Genomic DNA, 16,137 nt, shown 5'->3' with positions numbered 1-16,137 from the left:
AGCAGGTGTGAACTGGCCCTCATTTATCCAGTAAAGACGCTTTTGGAACCCAAGGACTTCAGTGTAAAAGAGTTCCTCTGGCAAGATAAAAAAATGTATTTATACTGTGTTTTTTTCTGATACGAAGCTCCACTGAGAAGCTTACCAATATATATTTTTAGAATTTGACTACTATAGCCAATGTCAAGTTCTACTGCACTTGGAGGTTAATTTGAGCAAAGAAGGATGAATCCAGTCTCCTTCAAAACACATTAAAACAACATCCTAATGGCCAAAACAATTCCCACATCCTTGCTGACTTGTACACAGTCCTGTCAATGCAGTAAGGGTTTAAGAGCCATGTTTTATTTATTCTAAATATTTTTTGTCCAGATGGTCTTATCTTTCAAATTCAAATATAAAAAAGCTAAGAACCTCTGACTAACTGAAATCAGGTCAACAAAGGCTAAAATCAGTCTGGAAATGTTTCCCAATTTCCTCTCATTGCTTATCAAAAAGCCTTACTGCAAAGCAGGATTTCAGGTAATTGTTACAAAAACAGACGATGTCCTTGGGGTTGCCTCATGTCACAACAACTTTGCATGTTTATTTCTGTAACACAAAACTGGGTCCATATTTTACGCTTCATTCCCAAACATCAAAGAGAAATCTTTAACTATTAAGACTTGATAATGCAATGAATCAAGAGCAGATTTAAACTACATAACAGAAATGTTTCCACAAAGACTTGAATTAGAAACATTCACTATAAAAAGAATAGTATGAGGCATAGAGTACATTTACAATTAATACACTTATAATTAATGTGTATAGTCATTAATTGAGGTTTAACATTTTTTTAACTGGAATTGAAAAACATGTGATAAAAAACTTTTTCATACGATTCTAGGGACTGTTCCAGCTACCTTTGGGATCCATACAGTGGATGGAACCAGATGAACAAGGCTCCACCCAGTGTATAGCATCCATGTTGGGGTATTGTAGCTTAAGTGCCCCTGAAGTGAACAGGAGTTGAGCTGCAGTTCTCTGGCATGGCTTTTATAAAACGAACAGAGCCTTCTATTTCCAGTCTGTCCTCTAGGTAGGTTACAATGCCTGAAGGAAGTCCGAACTTTGAAATGCTGTAGGTGTCAGACCTTCATGGATCACATACTAAAATTTTATAACCTTTGCACACAGAAGACAAATATCTCGCCACTTGAAGCCTCAGCATTGGGACCTTAAGTGATCATCTGAGCATACATGACCTGACCTCTGCTCCATCTCCTCATTGTACACTCGTTGTACAGTGAGAAGTAGACTGGACAAAGTAGTGGTCAACAAAAAATGGCAAATAAAAAACTTGGATATCTATGTCGGCACCATAGTCATGGAATTAACCAGAATCGAGCTTGTGGTATCTGCCTCTATTTTGGTAATTTTTCCCGGTTTACATGGATGAGAAAGTCTTTACATTCCACATTGAATTTACTTTTAAAAGACCATTTTTCTGATGTTCTTGTTGAGAAAAAATAGTTTGCTAAAGAAAAATGAATCCCTTATCTCCGATATTTCATTAATAAAATTTCATCCAAAACAGGTTCTCCTTTGTCTGTTCAGGTCTACAGGTTGCGTTAGAACATAATTCAATTCATTGCTCTGGTGAAACTCAATCGTCATACAGTATTCATGTTCATGAGATGACTTCGAGGCATGTTTGATCAAATTTAATCCATTTTGGCAAGTGAACATTACCATAAGAGGACAATTACATAGGAGGTCAAGAGGTGTTTATACACATTGACGATGCAGGTCACCTTACTAGACATGGAATACTTAAACAAGGCACAGAAAGCGTGAAGTAGTTGTACAGTTAAGAATAGAGGATACCCTAAGAAGCAGAAACAGCCAATAATTGCATATTTTATTCCATATACTGTTCCAATTTGTGGTATATTTATTTTTCATAGACTGTTAGGTTTAAATCCACAAAGCTAATAAAGACAAGTCATGCAGTATATATAGAGTTCGTTTTATACATTGACCTGGAATAAAAAAAACTCATAGGAACTACTCAATGGAGACCTGGGTGGTACGGTAGGGAGTCATGTTAGGTCCAAAGTGCTGGTGGCTTTAGAGCCTTATTTCTGGGAAAATTGCCAAACAGACAAACAAAACCATAATTTGAGTGCTCTATAATGGGCCATAAAAACATATTTCTCATGTATTACTGGCACCTCCCCAGCATGCCACTTGAGAACAAAAATTCCTGCCACACAAGGTCTAATCTGGGCCACACATTTATCCATCGTCGTGCTTTATGCTTCTTGGGAAATATTCGCTAACTCCAGTCACAAACCTTAAATGCATGCTAATAAAATATAAGAACTCAGCTTGTAACCCTTATATGAGTAAGAGTCAGGGGCGTCGCTAGGTCAAAAGATCCGGGGCCTGTGCCCCGGATCTTTTGCCTCGTGCCCCGAATGTCCCGGGTCAGCAGGACACTCCTCCAGCTGCCCGGGCAGATATCCCCACTTTGCACCCTGTAATGGTGAACAGAGCCGTCGGCTCCGTTCTCCACTACAGGGAGCAGGAGACGCGGTCACCCAGCTTCTCCTGCTTCTAGCAGCTCAGTACAGCTGCCGAGAGCAGGAGACGCCGGGTGATGACGTCACCTCAGTGCTGCAGTGAACAGCGAGAAGCTGTAAGAGACTGAGATGAGTAAAAGTGTTTTTTTTGTTTATTATGCGGTGGGTGAGGGGAGAAAGGCACAATGAGGGGACTTGGTCCCGTGGGGGACATTGCTGATGGCACTGGGGGACAATAGAGGGAACTCTGGGGACAGAACAGGAGGCTCTGGGAACAATACAGGGGGCTGTTGGGAGAATACAGGGGGACTGTGGGGGACTTCTTAGTGGGGGCTCTGGGGGACAATACAGGGGGCTGTAGGGACATTGGGGGGCTGTGGGGGACATTACAGGGAGCTCTGGGGACATCCCTGGGGCATGTGAAGAATAAGGGGCTGTGAGGACATTGTAGTGGGCTCTGGGGGACAATACAGAGGGCTGTGGGGGACATTAAGTTGGGGCTCTATAGGACATTACAGGGGGCTCTTGGGGCCATTGCTGGGGGCTGTAGGGGGACATTACTGGGAAATGTGGTGGGTCTTCTTAGGGACATTATGGGGGCTGTGTGGGATATTTGAGGGGGCTCTGTGGACATTACAGGGGGGCTGTGAGGGACATTACTGGGCACTGTGGTGGGTTTTCTCAGGGGGGGCTGTGAGGGAAATTACAGGGGAGCTGCGGGGGACCTTACTGGGGGGCATCAGGGACACTATAGGGGGCTGTGTGGGGCATTAGAGGGGGTCCTGTGAACTTTACAGGGGCTCTGTGGGGGAAATTACAGGGGCTCTGTGGGGGAAATTACAGGGGCTCTTCAGACATTACAGGGGGATTTTTAGACATTACAGGGGGCTGTGGGGGGCATTAGAGTGGGATTTGTGGACATAACGGGGCTCTTTGGACATTACAGGGGGGCTATGGGGGACTTTAGAGAGGGCTGTGGGGGGCATTAGAGGGGACTCTGGAGAACTTCTTAGTGGGGAATGTTGGACACATTACTGGGGGCTGTGAGGACATTGGGGCACTGTGGGGGACTTATTAGTGGGGAGCGTACAGACATTACTTAGTGTAGGTATTATTAGGTGAGATGCTCCTTTATGTGGGCATGATTAGGCAGGGCATCAATTAGTTTAGGGTCACATTGAGGGCAAATTAGTGGGGGGGCACAGTTATTTATATAGAGAGAAAGAGAGGTTTTATGGCTTTAACAATATGTTATATTAGGAAGCATTTATTATTTTTGTATTACAACAGTATTTTCAGGAGGACTTCCTGTGTATCTATAGGCCCCTATGATCGTATATGGTAACCATATGCTACATATACTAGCTATTTGAACTGCAGCTAACATACGGCCACCGTGGGAGAGTGTTGTGCATGGTATGGTGAGCACACGTGTGTCACCAGAAAAAACAGATCTTCCGTAAGAATGTGAGGAGCGGTCACCCCTCCACCTTCCCAGCCAAGCAGTCCTGGCCTGGCCGTAGCATATATGTATGTGAAAGGGCCTTACAATAAAGGAGGGGGAGTGTTAGGGGTAGCAGCAGAATAACACTGTTAGGGGGCAAAGATATAATGACAATGAAGAACATAAGATGCCTGTGTGGTGAACTCCACAGGGAGGACACGTGGCTAAAGAGGAGACGTGGTGATGCCGGGACCTAATGGAGAATATGGAGGACATATCACCTGCAGTCACTGGAGGGAATAGATAGGGATTTCTCTTGTGGTTTCTGTAGCTGTATATGTTATGTACAGTAGTTATAGGTCCAACCGCACATGAAGGGAGTAGGCATTACTCAAAGTTCTATATATGTGCATTGGGGCCCGTGCCCCGGATCTTTTACCACCCTAGCAACGCCCCTGGTAAGAGTACTATTAAGTTCTATTAAGCAAAGTTCTCCAGGATGGGATAAGGAAAACCACACATCTTTCAGCTACCTACCTTCTTAAAAGGAAGGAAAAATTCTATTGAATCAACTACTTGATAAATAATCTGCCAAACATTTCAAACAATTGTACATCAAGACTCAAAAAGTTTTACCGCCCATGTAAAGAAACATCCCCCATGATCAATGGATGAGAATGTATACTCGTGGAATCCCATCCTATCCACATGATATGGATTATAATGACTACTTGTGAGCACCACTTCTTCCTTATCCACACAGGCGTAACATTCTATGGCATTTTATTTGATAACTAATTTATATATAGAGGACATTAAAAGGTTTTTGGATAATGTCCTTACGAGAATTGTTATGTAGTTTGTACCTGAAATTAGAACTTAAAATGATGGCAGTGGAGATTTACATTTCAAAGAAAACAATATACAAATGAAAAAATTTTCACCGATTCTAGACTGCTCCTTTAATTATTCTCTATAAAAAAATGTAGAAGGGAAATGTAGAATTTACTCTTTTCATTAGTTAGGTCGCTGGGTGAATTATTTCCCGTGGAAATTCTTTCCTACACGGAGAAGTTTAGCTGTCACCACAATTGTGTCCACCAACAAGTCACATGTATAGGGAGAGGTAGTTGAAACATGTTTCAAATTTCCAAATGAACTAAAAAACTATTATCCAGCAGTGAATACAGGTGGAACAAAGCCTTGCACAGCTTGAGAATATACACAAAACACTATGGGCACTATTTTAAGATTTGTAACTACCGTATATAGCTTTTTATTCATTTGAACTACAATTGTGAATTTCCATTTTTTATTTACATTTAAAAGTTTAACATGGTGCATGGAGGAGTACGGTGCCTCAACTCTTCCCCAAAGGCATAAGCCAATCACAGCCATGCCTAGTTGCTAGGGGCATAAATCTGCCTGAGTTGCCAACGAGCAACATGTCCGGGTTAGGCGGAGCTGCTGACTGGAGGACACTGAACCAAAAGTTTAGGTCCGCTTATCTCTACCGAGAAGCGAGCCAAGAACAATCTTGCTTAAAAAGTTTGAATATTTCCAGGGTGCATTTTATCAAAAGTCACTTACAGGCCAACTTTCTCTTGAACAATCTTCCTGATCTTAGCCTAGCATGCTGCTCATTGGTACAAGCATTCTGATGGATACATATCTTATGGGTATGGCCAGCTTTTGGCTTTGTTAACACTAGGTTTTTATTGTTTTTCAGAATAGTTTTCTCCTCCATTATACACTGTAAATAGCATCTGAAACTCCTAATAGTTATGTATCCTCATTTATGTCGTCTATGCTGACCTTTATGGCTTCCATTTATACTGCACTCTATTTGGCACCTGAAGCAGCAAAGAACACATGACAAAACTATAGTACACCCTTTCATGCAGTTGCACATCAATGCCCATAAAAAGATTGATCTGACACAAACTCTGTAATGGTCATGGTTCATTATGTGTCTGTAATTGTGAGCCAAAACCAGGTGTAAAGACTACACATAATGAAAAAAGAAAAAAAATAAGAAGCTCACATTGGGGGTATTTATCATGACTTGTATGTCAGTTCCGTGGTGTACAAGGCATAAAAGTCTTGAAATATTCTTCCGCTTTAGCCACCTCCATGCCACTTTTTGAAATGGCACAGAGCAGGGTCCCCTGGCCTACCAAATATACATTCCCTGCATAGAATTCAAGTCGCTAACGTAAAAGTAACTTGGGTGCACAAGGCCGGAGTCCGTATAAGCGGAGGATCATAGGTTGGCAAGGGGAACATTTAAACAGATTAAACAACATAGATATGGATTGGCTCTAACTTTGTAATCTTATTAATTACAAAGTTTGACAAAATTCCCCACAGGTCTGTGCTGCAACACCAGCATGTGTGGATTAAGTCATCGGTTTCACATACGACTAGACAAGTACGGTAAGTGGTAGATTATAATTAAACGCTTGGCACAGATCTTCCAATGCGCACAGCAGCTTCAAGCTACGTCTCTGGGATGTTTCTTTTACAAAAAGTTATACAATCTAGAAAAAGTTTGGGTCCTCTAGCCTGTGTTTGGAATTCCCAAATCCCTACACATGTAATGTATACTGAGAGTTACAGTATTGCTGTTCTTTAAAACTGAACCTCCCTGGTCTTTGAAGTGTATGAATATCTGTCAAAAGCTTTACGGCACAATGCATTTAATACATGACAGATGAAAGAAAATAGAAACAGACTTTGCTATAAACTCCTGTGCTCAGACACACATGGCATACCTGTTTTTACTGTTTCTAGCGTCAGATTTTAAAGTGAAGGCTTAATGACAGGAGTTGTGTTTTAGGCATCCCAGCAACATCAGAACTGTAAATCTATGTTGAGCATGAAGCCGAAAAATATGTTGGATTTCGCAACGAAAACAACTTTCTCATTGGAACCGTATTCTGTTTTCCTATTAAAACGCTGACACTTCCTCATGTCAGATAATAGGAGAGCTCCGGGTCTTGGCTTTGATCAGGTTCTGTCAAGCTTCTCATTAGATAGCATCAGTCAAAAGATGCATAAAGGAAGGGGGTGGAAGTTAGACATAACCACTTCAAAGTCTCCAAACCCTAAACACTTTTGCTGCACTGCAGAGAAAACATGGTTTCCACAAATTGTGATGTTTCAATTATATTCCTATGATAGTTTGTCAGGAAAGTAAAAGCAGATGTACAAGGAGCCAAGCGTTCCATAATCATCATGAGTCGAAATGTATGGGATAAAAATCATTAAGGAACACAGCTGATGAAAGTAACCCCAAGGAGGAACCAATTTCCACAGCTTACATATAATACATAGTGTATACACATTGTATCTGTGATTGCAACAACTCAGAAAGATACCATAAACAGGAAATATCGGACATGATCCAAAGCCTTTGAACATCATGAACTACGGCCAGCAGCACCTGCGTACGGCCGGTTATTCGAAGGGTCGGTACTCCACTGAACTGAATGCAATGCTTTTTAATGGATCAGTGCCCAGGCCTGTTTATTAAAAAGTACCATGTGACGATCCATTATAGAGAATGTCTAACTCAGAACCACTTTTAATGGATAATAGATGACAGACTGATGCAAGTAGCCAATTGTTTAAAATAATTTCTTTGTGATTGTACCTTAAAAACCTTTTAAAAAGCAATGGATACTTTTTGGTTTATAGATTGGGCCAAAGAAAAAACTGGGTAAAGCACAAAAAAAAAAACCCAGAGAAAACTGAGTGAATAACCCATGTCTACAGATCAAGTAATTTAAAAACAATAAAATAAAACACCCAAAGTCTGAAAGTACATGGAGATGAAATTATAGGAAGAGTCTGCCTTTCCCGCCAGAAACAGCACCACTGATACCTACAGGTTATGTCTAGTACTGCACCTCGTACTGTCAGTTATTGATTTATACAGGTAAGGACAGGAATACGGCAGTCTTGATAAAAGCAGTAGACTATTTTCTACTCCAATACCACTTGAAGCACAAGGATTGTTTTCTAGCCAAAACAACTTCCAACAGTAAAACTTCATGAATGGACAAGCAAAATCATCTGACTTGTAGGGATCTGAAGAAAGTTGGACTAATCCCCAGTTGGGTGTATTTCTAATTGTTACAGCTCTAATAACCGGGAAATATAATTACATTGATATTTGCACTCACCTCTACATGCTGGCATGTCTGAATAAGCTTGGTTAACAGCATTTCCATCTCTGTGTTCCTCTTGATGAGGCTGGTGAGGTTGCTTTCCAAGCTTTGCTGTAAAACAAAAGAACACAGGACAGTTACCATTTTGTAATATCTTTTTATTAGTGCTGTACATCAGAGATTGTGTGCAATGGGGAAAAATGGGCAATACCATACAGATTGGGCAAGTTGCAATCGAAATCTGGTGGATTTCATCTAATGACGGCTTCACACTTGCCTAGTTTGGTCCATAAATCAGGGACACTGTAGGGTCCTGCTTCAATGAATGAACCCAGTCCTGGGGACAGGACTACGAGCACCATATTCATAAATGATGCACGGAATTCCTGCTTCCTCGATATGCAGCGGGACCAACACTTTCATCAGCAATCGGAGTTCTGTCCCCAAAAGAGGGTTCTGTCTACTAAGCAGGAGCATGCATGGTCCGTGGTACACAGAGCGAATTCGGCAAGTGTGAAGTATAAGTTGAAACCACCATTTGGATTATAGCTTGGCCCATTGACTGCTCTGATAGATGGTAGGCTGCTCTCAGATCTGAGAAGGAAGAGGGATCAAGAAATGCCAGCTAAAGGATTGGCGACTGATAGCTAAACAAAGAGTATAGGCACCCTTAGGGCATTGTAACAGTTTTTCACGGTGATATAGAAATGAAATCTTAAAAATCACCAAACTGATTAGCACTAAATGGAGTTACCAGCATAAACACTCTGGTGATAAGTCCAGATGAGTCCCCAGAAAAAGAAACAAGGAAGATCTTTCTATTTTATTTTATTATGTGCAATCATACTTGGGTTTGAAATTTTACCATAACTTTTCTTCTACAACTATGTGGAAACCAATGTAGCACTGACAGACAACATTAGCTAGGGAAAGGTTTGTTCATAGCCATTCCTTAAAACCAGCTAACTAGCAAGTTAGAGACACTTTTTGACTGAGATGAGTCATTTTTTGCGAGAACATCCCTTTGGTTGCCCCAGTCTTGGGCTCTATAGTACCTAGAAACATGCTTAGAGTAGCATATTAATGATAAGAAATGTGTGGTTCTATGTGCTATTGAAGATATAATAAGTTTAAAGACATGGTTGGGGACTGGATCTTTACATGCAAAACACAATCCAAACTATGTCTTTTACCCCAGTTTTATGGCACACACACGTGCATCTGAAGAGGCACCCCCCCCCCCCAGCCTCAAAAAGTGACTTCTCTAAGGTAAAAAGTGCCTCTTCTCAGTTCATTTGCATATGACCTAGGAGGTGATTTTTTAAATGTTAAAAAGCAAGTCTTATGTGTGCTAAATGTATTAAGTGGTTGTCTAAAAGCTAGATTTTATTGGACAAAAACTTGATAAGGGATAATTCTGCACCAGATAGCCTGGTTTACCCATCATCCTCCACTGAAATAACATGTCATTGCTACAAATGCCAATATTGAGAGCAATGTTATTGAGAGCAATGGCAATAATATCTGGTTGCCAAACAACTGACTGTGATCCAGGCACCATGACTGTGGTAACCTTCTTATATTTGTTACCAGCGCTCTCCTTCCTTTTATAATCAACTTTTTAAATGATGCTAATGAGCCTGGAGGGCTCCTAGGCATAATTTACAGAGCCGCTCTGTGATGCAGATTCACATTCCATTACACGGTTTCCCCCAGCACCTGCTGCTTCGTGTAATCTTAACAGAGCAAAGGAAATTTCATAAACAGTGGGAGGAGAAAGTGCTCCTTGTACACTGTAACAGTCTGTGAAGCTACAGGGGTTCCGACAACCCCCACAGCCCTTCAGGCTCGTAAAAGTTTAGATTACAAGGAAGGAAGTCATGGATAACAAATATAAGAAGATTAACACAGTCACAGTGCCTGGATGTATGAGTAGGTGACCCGGTTTATTTTTATGGTAGATTTCCCGTAATGAGGCATATAGCTTCTCTAATATCTGTATCAAGAAACATCTTTCTGTAGTTATATTATAATTATTACAATTGCATTTGTATAAAAATAACAATGACAGATATGCCCATTTGTACATTTAGGCAAACGCAGCCCTTCCCCAGAAGTACCAAATCTCAGAGACAAGACTTTATCTATGGGGGGGGGGGACCCCATATTGTATTCTGTGATAAAAATAACTTAAATATATATAGCAATGGGAAACTCTCCAAGGAATATGGCCTTGTGGTTCTGCTGTTTATTGGGATTTAATAACCGCTTAATAGTCCCATAGGTAATGCGGCAGGCAAAATAATTGTATAATAAACCAGTCATCCACCAAATAATACACAGCACTGTAAAGGGTTCTGTAGACAGACTGCAGTTTTTCAGCTACAGATAAAGGGTGGCCTTGATTTAACCTTACTGTGTAACAGAATCTTAAGGAATCATGTAAAGACAAAAAAAAGGTTTAAAAACCACCAGAAGGGGCGATACATTAAAAGATCCAAAGAGACTTTGTTTTCGCATACAGTTTTCTATGCCAAAACCAGAATAAAAATCATAAAAAAAAGCATAAAAGTCAAAAAGTCAAAAGCCCATTCAGATGACAATTTGCTGTTCAGTATTTTCCTTCAGTATTTGTAATCCAAAACCTGGATTCCAGACAGATAAAAACTACATAAGACCCTTGGTCTGTGGTCTCAAGTGAATGGGAAAGTGTTGTGTGAAGGAACAGGAGCTTAAAAAATGTCAGCCATGGTCAGAGGACTAGATATATCATCATAAGTAACTTACAGACATGTGCAGCCAGTGGAAACGGCCCATATGTTTGTCCAATCCCACAGACTGCACACCTTGCACCTTGTATTACACAGAAATATGATGCAAGGACTTTACCACGACGGCAGTCTATTCTTCATATTTCCATCCAATGTGCACTCTGTGGGAATCGGACTAATATACGTGTCTGTTTTCACACATTCTAGTGCAGCCAGCTGTCAATACATTACATATCAATTCACTGATCATGTGATGTTTGATCAGGTGATCATTTCTACACCGGTCTGGCCCCTCCCCCATAGTATAATGGTTGGGAGATCTTGGATCACCACATTCCCCGGATGCCGCTACCAAGTCAGAATGAGACTCTAGGCTTCCTTCTCCCCTTATCGTGTGTAGGGAGAACATTAGGTAGAAGAGTTTTTTTTTTCTCCATTATAACCTGCCTTACAGCAGGTGTGCGGCTGTGTGTCTAGGGCACTGGGTGGGAAGAAGATTAGGTAGGGGAGTTGTATTTCAAGAAAAAACATTTCACATGCTTTGCCATGGATGTGAAATACTGGAGGTTGCCATTACATGGTTTGATTGATAAGTCCTCTGTAATATTTTTTAAATTTTTGTAGTGGTAATGTCAAAACCTTTTTAAAGATGTAAAGTCTCTTTAACAAATAAAAGATAATATGAAGATATTCATACACAATCATTATGTGTAAAAATGTGAATACCAAGTAACTACACGGACAACACCCAAAGCAAAAAACACACTGGAAAGACCATGAGTGCCCTTGGGGAGGTGCACACAGTATTTAGTTAGGATTTAATGTTAATTTTGGTTGCAAAGTTGATCACTTCTGACGGATCTACATTCACATTAAAAAATGTACCAATCATCTAGAACTGATGTTTAAATATATAAACCTGCGATGGAAACTCTAGTATTGGAGAAAGTAACTTGGCAGAAGGTTTAATATTGTGTTCACAACTACAATAATGTAAGCAAATGTTTCTTCCAGCCAGTGTACACTGATGTTGTCATACCACACCGCCTGAGGGAGGAATGTCATAAATCCCAGAAATGTTCAGTCATCCAGTGGTCCACAGAGGATGATGCCGCTGGCTGTAATTTTCACTTCCTAATGCTATGGAATGCCAATGGCAGTCTGTCAGGACGTCGAGTGCCAGCTGTGAATCAGCTCATTTTGCTCCAAGAGATGATCCTTTTCTTCTAGGTGACTGGGTCTTCAGAAGATATTTCCAAATTCCGGTTGATCATATAAGCAGGAGGTAGTCAATTTTATTAAATAAATGTGGGGCAATCCTGAGGATAAGATACTACATTGTCCAGCAAATATGGTGGTTATTATAGTACTTATTATATTTCCATTTTCAAAAGAGGAACCAAAACAAATCTCAAAAAGTAGTGGATTCCATGGGTGGAACAAACCACCATGAGACACATCAAGAGGTCTAAATGTCAGCAAACAAGTTCTTCTAAATATTATATATTAATATATAATATTATTACATAATACAATTTTGTGAAATCTTTAGATGCAAGGAACACACAAACGCTTTAAGCATGAGGCAAATAATACTAGATTTAGTTTTAAGTTTTAGGTTTCATAAGGAATATTTCTTAATGCAAGATTTCAAAGTAAATCACTGGGCATATAGGATCTGTTTGTAGAATATTCACCACATGCTATGTTCCAGGTAAGAAAGACCTGGACACATTTTTGGCCTATGTATATTTTAGTGTAAGATCTGGAATTTTTTTTTGTCTCTTAAAACATAAAAGAAATTATGAGATTAGATAAAGTGTAAACAAAGTCTTACATATAAAAATCCTACATCATCTTCTATGCTCTTTCTTGTTCCTTCTAAAAATTTATAGGGAGTCAAATGTCAACTGGGTGTTACCTGTTGAAGGGTCTGTCCTGACCAATGAGCGCTAACCACATAATTGTCATCTTATTATTGTTATTTCATGGGAAATAACCTAAATAGACATGAAAGGCAATGTAACAGGCCCTCTCTAATACAGGACCACAGAAAAGTTCTTGGGCACCCAAGAACTAACTCCAGGAACTGCTACTAGCAACAACCTGATAGAACTGGCGATTCTACCACTTATATCACTGCCCCGTGAGTGAGGAGAGCTGTACACTACTAACTTTACTTAGTAACTATAAAAACAAACAGACAATCATCCAATCACCCTAAGGCTACATTCACACAGTCGCATGGGGGGCATATATATGGCCGATATACTTAATTTAATTTATATTATCACAAACATACCACCGTCAAGGACACCTGGCAGGGGAGAAGTACATATGGGTGTCCGCCACCCTACCTCTTCAAGTGGCAAACATGGGAAAAAGTTTTTGGTTTACATGTGAATGTATTCAGGGCAATCACAGGTCTCTCTGCAGCATATATAACCTCTGCAGGCTGACGCTGTAGGCACCACCACTATGAACAGTGTCCACTGTATGAAGTTTCACAAAATAGTTTACTGTTCCAAAGGTACAAACATGAATAGAAGCCATCCTCGGAAGAGCGGAGGACTGAGGAGAAGAAAACCTTTCCGCACACTACCCTGCCTCAATAGCTTTACTCGACAGCTTTGGTTTCACATACACTAGAGCCCTTGTTGGAAGCCATGTGTGAAAATAACGATGTCCTGTCTGTTACCTGTGGAATAGCCTTCTCTTAACAAAGATCACCAAAAATCTTTCATCTATCTTGGCACAAGCAATCTGAATTACAATGTCGTCCAGGGGAGTATAAGCCGCCTGTGTACTTCAATTGTTTTAACCTACGTAGCATTGATAACACAGTATGGGATGAGTTATAATTTGGCAGTCTTTATCCGTCCATTGACTTTAGAACACATCACAAAAGTCTGAGAAAAGAAAAAGCAATTCTCCAAATATCTAAAATGTATTATTTTAATCTGTTATTTGTAGGTGTTTACGCTCTGACAACACTGCTGTAAGTGTCTATTGCACTTCAATACAACAAGCTCTAGGATAGTACCAAGAACAGCCTCACATATGGATAAGCCTCCCACCAGCGCGTAATGTTCCCTAATCCTTGCGTTGTCCATCAGAGGCTCTGGATATCTATTCATACACTGAAGGATTGTAGTGGTCTAATCACGTGAAAATCTTTGGTCTTCGAAATATGGATTATTTGGCACCTGTAATTCACAGATCAAACGCTGTCCCAGGTATCATCACAGCTATTTATAAGGCTCTGAGCACCTGCCTGCCCCAGGACATCTGTCCTATACAGAAAACAAAATAACAATATGGGCTACTTGTCAGGGCCTACAAGAATCTTAGTTATTTATTATGCTGCTCTCAGGACAGGGCTTCTTCCATGAAATTTGGCCACTCGGTGGTTCTTACGGATGGATGGGAGTAGCTATATCAGAGTACAGTTGGTTTGTTTTGCAGTCATGGAGACACATGGTTTTATACTGATGCTATACCTTTTTATGTATAGCTGCAATATAAAACCATTTGTACAATATCCAAAATTTTCATGGTTTTATGATACTCTCATTTTGAGTAAAACATACCTGAATAATAACTAATTTGAATAATTGTTTCCAAAGCTCTAGTTCAGACAATCAAATAAATATGTTTGTTGTTTACTGCATCCTTTAAGCATTTAATGGATGTCATCCAAGGTCCTTTATGTATTAAGATTTGAAAAATCTACCTCATGTATGTATCTGATCACATGAAATCACAGCATACCTCATGGAGGCATGGGAAAGAGTAGAAATCCATGGAGGCATGCAGTGATTTCATGTTATCAGATACAAACATGAGGTAAGTTTTGAAAGGTTAATGCGTAAAGAATTTTATCTGACTTTTCGCCGGGTAAAATAAAGTTGATTTTATGAAGATGTGAGGGAATCAATTTTTAGGTAAAAGAATGGTGTCATTTAGTTAATAGGGCTGTATGGGAATTTTCCCCTTGCTGTCTTTGTGAAATATGTGGTGACAGGTTTATTATTCAAATAAGGTAGAGAAAAACAAGATCATACAGATCAACAACTGAACATAAAAAAACAGTATTATAAGAACATTGTAAAAGGCATGCCAGTCCACATCGATGAATCCCTGATTGGTGCTTATAAAGATAATGGGGCTGGTTTACTAAGGGTCCACGGACCGCACAAACATCGGATATTCCGACGATTACTGATTCACGCCGCATTTAAAAGCGTATTGTAGCGCACGCGGATTTTGGCGCAATTGCGCCGGCTTTCATGCAACACAAATCGGGGGCGGGCCGTCGGACAATCCGATGGATTCGGACTGAGTGCTGGATTTAACATTTAATTGTGTCGCAAGACATACACTTACATGCACCGGGAAGAAGATGGTGAACGCTGTCGGACCTGAGCAGGGAAGCGACACATGCAGGAAATTGGGAGCACAATCTTAGTGAATCGCGCCGAGTCCATGATTGTCGGACAACTCACAGCGGGATAGCGACAGGACCAGGTAAGTAAATGTGCCCCATTATCTGCTAGAGCCCAGCATCCAGTGGGATCTGAATTTTTAAATGATTTCATTTGAAAGTTTCTTTACTTAGAATTTAGTATTCATTCTACTGCACGTTGTTCAGTAGTTTCTAAATACATTTACTTTTAATGACCTAAGGTTCTGACGTGTGACAATATTAGCAGAGGCTCACACTGTGATACAAGTTTCCAGTTAAAATCGCAAAATTTCTGGCTACTTGTATAATGAAAAAACACAAAAAAACACAACAAAAAAAAGATGAATGCCTCACTACGTAACACAATCTCAAACACACATACTGTGCTGCTGGAAAGGATTATTAATCCAAGAGTTAATATGTCATCCAACTTTATGCTTTCTGATATTTTACAGGAATTCCCACAATTAAAAGCCCCAGGTTTTTCCATCCCTTCTCTCTGAAGAACAATGGTCTGTAATTGTATTATCACTCAGATCATGTTACTGAACTGGAATGTACAAAGGTTTTTATTCCCTAAATTTTAGAAGATGTATCACCATAAAAAACATGATTTAATTTTATTTTTTTTAAATATATGTGTAGATGTTCATTTTAAATTTTCCTAGTCAATGGGGGGTTTATCAAGGCTTCTTTTGGTGCATGGCCAGGAATTTCA

At 40.1% G+C, this 16,137-nt stretch overlaps 1 protein-coding gene across 6 annotated transcripts in view; it reads right to left on the bottom strand.

Moving 5' to 3' along the window:
- Positions 1–16,137, bottom strand: part of MID1 (midline 1) — a 274,419-nt gene that overhangs the window by 54,666 nt on the left and 203,616 nt on the right. For all 6 annotated transcript variants that reach the window (XM_072137830.1, XM_072137832.1, XM_072137831.1 and 3 more), the window contains exon 3: positions 8,199–8,294. In XM_072137830.1, the coding sequence (XP_071993931.1) occupies positions 8,199–8,294 (96 nt within the window). The remainder of the gene's footprint in view (positions 1–8,198; positions 8,295–16,137) is intronic.

Source organism: Engystomops pustulosus, chromosome 2 (assembly GCF_040894005.1).
Source record: "Engystomops pustulosus chromosome 2, aEngPut4.maternal, whole genome shotgun sequence".
NCBI classification, from domain to species: domain Eukaryota; kingdom Metazoa; phylum Chordata; class Amphibia; order Anura; family Leptodactylidae; genus Engystomops; species Engystomops pustulosus.
This window is presented reverse-complemented; position numbering and strand designations above follow the sequence as displayed.